This window comes from Saccostrea cucullata, unplaced genomic scaffold (assembly GCF_032062105.1).
Source record: "Saccostrea cucullata isolate Sc308-1 unplaced genomic scaffold, CSIRO_AGI_Scuc_v1 ctg8629, whole genome shotgun sequence".
NCBI classification, from domain to species: domain Eukaryota; kingdom Metazoa; phylum Mollusca; class Bivalvia; order Ostreida; family Ostreidae; genus Saccostrea; species Saccostrea cuccullata.
The window spans coordinates 46172-52488 of NW_026932638.1; the positions used below are offsets into that span (position 1 = coordinate 46172).

The 6317-nt window shown below is 34.3% G+C and overlaps 1 protein-coding gene across 1 annotated transcript; it reads left to right on the forward strand.

The window, feature by feature from the left end:
• The first annotated feature begins 3203 nt into the window (after positions 1-3203).
• LOC134235708 (uncharacterized) lies at positions 3204-4035 on the forward strand. Its single transcript, XM_062717861.1, has 3 exons — positions 3204-3209; positions 3443-3534; positions 3785-4035. Exons 1-3 carry the CDS (start codon positions 3204-3206, stop codon positions 4026-4028), a joined length of 342 nt encoding a protein of 113 aa, XP_062573845.1. The 3' UTR covers positions 4029-4035.
• The last annotated feature ends 2282 nt before the right edge of the window (positions 4036-6317 follow it).

Here is a 6317-nt window from a genome sequence, read left to right on the forward strand (position 1 = left end):
TTTCAATACCAAGGGTACCCAATAAATATTTAAATTTCAAAAATACAATAGGCTTGCAAGCAAAGAAAAGAAAAAAAAATAAATAATTGAGCTCTTAGTATACAGGTAAACAATATTCTAACAGTAACACTCACCAATCAGCTGATAAAATCACTTGTAGAAAATGCACACCATATATGGCACAAAACACAAAACACAAAACACAAATAACTCAAAGAATGAATAATGAGTCACCAAATTGTCCAAAGGTGGTCTTGACGGATATGTACCCCGCAGAGGTAATCTCGACGGATATGTACCGGTACTGTCACTATCAGTCACTACATCATCGTAACATATGGTACGCGTACATCACACATCACAAGTCCGTCCATCCATCCATGAATACGACATACACTATAGGACGGGCACTGGTCAGGCAGACTGTTCACTATGGGTATCAGAAATGGCGTTAGGCTACTGGTTGTTGCAGAGAGGTCCTCACTGTCTGTCCCGAGGGTCTCGCTGCACTGTCTATCCCAAGGGTCCCAACGTGGGCGCCAAATTTGTAACAGGGTTATGGAATCGTAATAACGAAAACACCTGTCAGGGTTCGACAAACTGTTTATTAATGGTTGTAGATATAAATATATTCACTATTGCCCTGAAATAAATAATAACAATATTGAGTAAAATCATAAAATCATTAATGCACAATTCATATACACAATGCTGCATAAAGGGAGGTAACTCTTACACATCTTGACATATAATATAATACTCCCTTAGAATTTACACTTTGTGCATATAATTAAAATACTTTACAACAAAATATATATTACTATTAAAGCTATAATATCTTCATAGACATTATGTACCTTTTTCTTATAAACAATAAATCATAAAAACAATAGCATACCATTCTGAGGGAATAGGCAAGCTCCCATATGGTTTATCACACAACTAAAGTATATGGCTGGGAGTCCAGATGATAACTATAAATTATCATACACTTTATATAATTCTCTGATCATAAAAACATAATTGTACATATTATCTGGATCATAAAATACCTTTAACTTTACTGCTAATAACTAAGTAAAAATCTGACTTCCAAAATCTCTCTAACTGTGCAAAAGTGCTATGGAAATTAATATTGCAGAAATTACAGATTTCACATTTAATGAACTATTTATTAAAGATATGTTAAAGTTAGTAAATAAATATTAGCTTACCAGAATATGAAGAGAGTCACAGTCAGAATGTCAAATAGTCAAATTCTGTCACAACCAAATAAATGGAACCTCTCTATCAACAATCTGGACAAAGAATGACCAGAAAGACCAAGAACACTTTGGAGGGAATTTGACAAACCAATAAAACACAAGAACACAAAACTAAAACCCAATAGAAACAAATGACTTATAGAACTTATGGCCAGGACCTTAATTATAACCCTAAAGGCAAATAACAGGGTAGCACTGTCTGTTACACCTGAATGGCCATACACTTATCTAATAAGCTGAAATAAAAATATATACAAATAGAATACAAAATAATCTGATATTTATTAATTAATTAGAAATTAATTAATAAATCATCACTCTTACAATAAAATTTGCAAAATTTGAAATTTGTGACCCCTGGGTCAGTGGTTCCTTTGGGGTGAGGTGCACAACTGGTTATAAAGTGAAAGTGCATTTTCTCTTTGTTACTCTGATCTACTTCTGGGTATTAAGTAAATAGAGTAAGCATGCTAAGTTTATAATTACTGATATGATAAGCAATGGTGCCTCTTTCAAAATTGTGAATTGTGAATTTCATGGCCTTTGGTAATCAATATAAGATAATCAAGAAAAGACAAAAATAGGGTGGGGTCATTAAAAATCTTCTTCTCAAGAACCACTGGGCCAATAAGGCTGAAACTTATGTGGAGGCACCCTGGGATAGTGTAGATTCTAAATTGTTCAAATCATGACCCCCGGGGGTTGGGCGGGGACACAATGGGGAATCAAAGTTTTACATAGAAATATATAGGAAAAATCTTTGAAAATCTTCTTCTCAAGAAGCACTGGGCCAGAAAAGCTGAAACTGATGTGGAAGCATTGTGGGGTAGTGTAGATTCTAAATTGTTCAAATCATGACCCCCGAGGTTGGGCGGGGCCACAATGGGGAATCAAAGTTTTACATAGAAATATATATGCAAAATCTTTGAAAATCTTCTTCTCAAGAACCACTAGGCCAGAAAAGCTGAAACTGATGTGGAAGCACCCTGGGGTAGTGTAGATTCTAAATTGTTCAAATCATGACCCCCGAGGGTAGGGCGGGGCCACAATGGGGCATCAATGTTTTACATAGAAATATATAGGAAAAATCTTCTTCTCAAGAACCACTGGCCCAGAAAAGCTGAAACTGATGTGGAAGCACCCTGGGGTACTGTAGATTCTAAATTGATCAATTCTTGACACCCCGAGGGTAGGGCGGGGCCACAATGGGGAATAAAAGTTTTACATAGAAATATATAGGAAAAATCTTTGAAAATCTTCTTCTCAAGAACCACTGGGCCAGAAAAGCTGAAACTGATGTGGAAGCACCCTGGGGTAGTGTAGATTCTAAATTGTTCAAATCATGACCCCCGGGGGTAGGGCGGGGCCACAATGGGGAATCAAAGTTTTACATAGAAATATATAGGAAAAATCTTTGAAAATCTTCTTCTCAAGAAGCACTGGGCCAGAAAAGCTGAAACTCATGTGGAAGCATTGTGGGGTAGTGTAGATTTTAAATTGTTCAAATCATGACCCCCGGGGTTGGGCGGGGCCACAATGGTGAATCAAAGTTTTACATAGAAATATATAGGAAAAATCTTTGAAAATCTTCTTCTCAAGAACCACTTTGCCAGAAAAGCTGAAAGTGATGTGGAAGCACCCTGGAGTAGTGTAGATTCTAAATTGTTCAAATCATGACCCCCGGGGGTAGGGCGGGGCCACAATATGTATTACAAGGGGGAAATCTGGTAATGAACAATATGACAAAAGATTCTCAGGTGAGCGATGTGGCCCATGGGCCTCCTGTTTGCTATATATTTTGGGCTCATCAAATATGCGGATAAAGGGAACAGTTGCGAAGGGGGAGGCTGCCGTCTTTCCCTTGGATTTAAATTGCTATAAAAAATTCTGTATAAAAGGTAAAAGCCAGTGAGCTTGGATGTCCCCCTTAAGGAAAACATGGAAGTGTTCTATCTTAAGAAATCTATTTTTACCCACAGCAAAAGATTGTCGCTACAAACCATTGAATTTAATTTTTAATGTGTGTGTGGAGTAATTCTTCTCATTTGCGAAAATTAATCATTGGGAATAGGTTTTGAATTGCAAAGAAAAGAAGTCATGAATAATAATTGCCTCATGTATTAATTTGTTTTTCTGGTTTAAGTAAGTTGATTTGAAAGAAGTATTTTGTATTTCAGATATTGGAATCTGCAGCACATGCACAACCACCAGTTACTTCCCTTTGTTTGCCATTTTTGAACTCTTTTATCCACGGAAAACAAAAAGAAAGGTACTTTATAGAAATTTACAGTTTTGACCAAAATATAACTCCCCAAAATCCTATTTTTAGATTTTTTTTTATAAATTATCTTTCATCCTTGTCATATTGAACACCATTTCTGAAAAGTTCATTGGATTTTGCATGCAAAAACTCAGTTAAAATGTATTGTGGACTTGAGAAAATGAAAATTGTGAACCATCTTTATAAATTAAGTTGAAAAATATATAAATTAAAACAGCATGTTTTTGTGTTTATTTAGAAAATCAGAAAAAGAAGAGGATGAAGAAGAGGAAGAAGATCATAAAACAGATGAAAAATCTCAAAATTCTGATTCAGATATGGAAGTAGAACAATCCCATGATGCATCAAAAACTGATTCCCAGAAGACAGTTCATAACAATGAATTTGATTGGCTGAGTGATTTGCATATTAATGAAAAGGATGAAGAGTTAAATCATTCAGTTTCCTATACAACAGACTGGAGTTTTAAAATAAAATCATGATATTTTTAACATGTTTTATTTTTATTACATCATTACAATACCTTTTTCAGCAAAATTATTTTCAAACATGAATTTGCAGAAAAATACACCTGTATTCATGGAGTGCTCTGTTAGAATAGTAGTACAGTTGTATTCTTTATCTTTAACTGTATTTCAAATCCCATGGATATTTGTTAATTAAAGGAATTAATGTCTAGTTTGTTGGTTATGCCATGGCATGGAAGAGAGTTGGAAACAAAGGATTACCATTTACATACTTGGCAAAGCCTGTTATCCATAAATTATTCCACATTTCCAAGTTTAGCAACAGGTTTAAAAAATAGGGGATTGCGACACTTTCTCCAATTTCAAATATACTATTTCATGAGGGTCTTGGTCAACATTACAGCAACAACAACAAAAAAAAAAAAAAAAAAAAAAAAAACAGGCCTGCAATAATGGTTTGAATAGTCAACTTGAAAAAAAAAAATAAACTGACCAAAAAGTGGATGAGGGCCAACTTTTCAAAATAATGAATACATCAGTTAAGAATATAACATAAATGTTTCTAGAAGAAAAAAAACTAATTGACTGTAAAAAAAAAAAAAAGAAGGACTTTGGCAGTGCTTGCTCTTACAAGGACAAAAAGTGGAGAGAGGGGCCAGCATCTGAAACCAACTGAAAGGTCTTATCACAATGAATAAGCTTTTGAAGAATACAAGTTCTAAACCCAACAGTTCAAAAGTTTTGATTAGATCTAAGGTAAGAGTGTTGTAATTGATGTTAAAGTGGATCAAGAGGTCGAATTTTGTGGTACCCAAAGAAAGGTCTTGTTACAAGAAATACATCTGTGAAATATAAAAGCCGCAACCCCACTTAATCAAAAGTAATGATCAAAGTTTTTGCGGACAAACAAAAAGACGGACAAGACAAAAACTAAATCTTTAATTATGGGGGTATAAAACAGGCAATTAACAACGATTTTAACTGTAAAAGAATAAAAACTAAATTAAATGATTAATTAACCAAAAAGTAAATGGGGCCAACATTTCAAAATAATGATTACATTAGCTAATGAAATAACATAAATATGACATGAATCAAAAACAAAACAACAAACTTCTTGACTGTCCAAATCCTGGAATGGGTGGGGAAAACGGCATCTGAAGGAGAATTTACCATAAAAAATGTTGTACTCTCGGAAGGATTGTTTATAATAAACAAGATGTGTTTGTGAAACACTACGCGCCCGGCGGCAAAAAGTTAAAAAAAACATATTTTAAGCATGTAGGTCACAGTCAAAGTCACATGGTCATTGATCTTGGTGTCATTTAAAAGAACTTGATTAGTGAAGTATGCTTACCAAATATGAAGTCTCTATCTCTCATGGTTCAAAAGTTATGGTGAAGGTTCAAAAAAGCTATTTTTAACATATAGGACACAGTCAAGGTCACAAGATCATTGACCTTGGTGTCATGTGAAAGGGCTTAATTAGTTGAGTATACATGCCAAATATTAAGTCTCTATCTTTCTTCGTTCAAAAGTTGTGGCGAAGGTTAAAGTTTGCCAACAAAAAAGCTATATTTAGCGTATAGGTCATAGTCAAGGTCACAAGGTCATTGACCTTGGTGTCATTTAAAAGAACATAATCAGTGGTGTATGCATACAAAATATGAAGTCTCTATCTCTTATGGTTCAAAAGTTATGGCGAAGGTTAAAGTTTGCAGAAAAAAACTATTTTTAGCATATAGGTCACAGTCAAGGTCACAAGGTCATTGACCTTGATGTCATTTGAAAGAGCTTAATTAGTGGAGTATGCATACCAATTATGAAGTCTACCATTCATAGTTCAAAAGTTATGGAGAAGGTTAAAGTTTGCAGACAAACAGACAGATAGACAGACAAGATAAAAACAATATACGCTTCGGGTCTTATACTTAGACGAAATATTGTCGATATTAGATAAAAAATTCAAAAACTCTCAAATATTCAAACTGTAATTACACATGTATCTTGTTTACTTATTTTACCCTTTTGTATAGTATGCTATTTAAATTCAGTACAGCCAGCGGATCCATGATCGATGCATTTCTACTCTGAGAAAGAACGGTTGCACCAGTAACCATTTGAGAATTTGAAAATGATTGCATGGCTTAATTGGAAGAACCATTCTAGTTTTAATTTTTTTGAAGTATGTTGGTTAATATTTAAATATCCTAATGACTTTCTGTACTTTGACGTATTCCTTTTCGCTCCTTGGGAGCACAGGACCACAAAAATATCTTTAAAGTTAGTAGATTGGAAAATTGA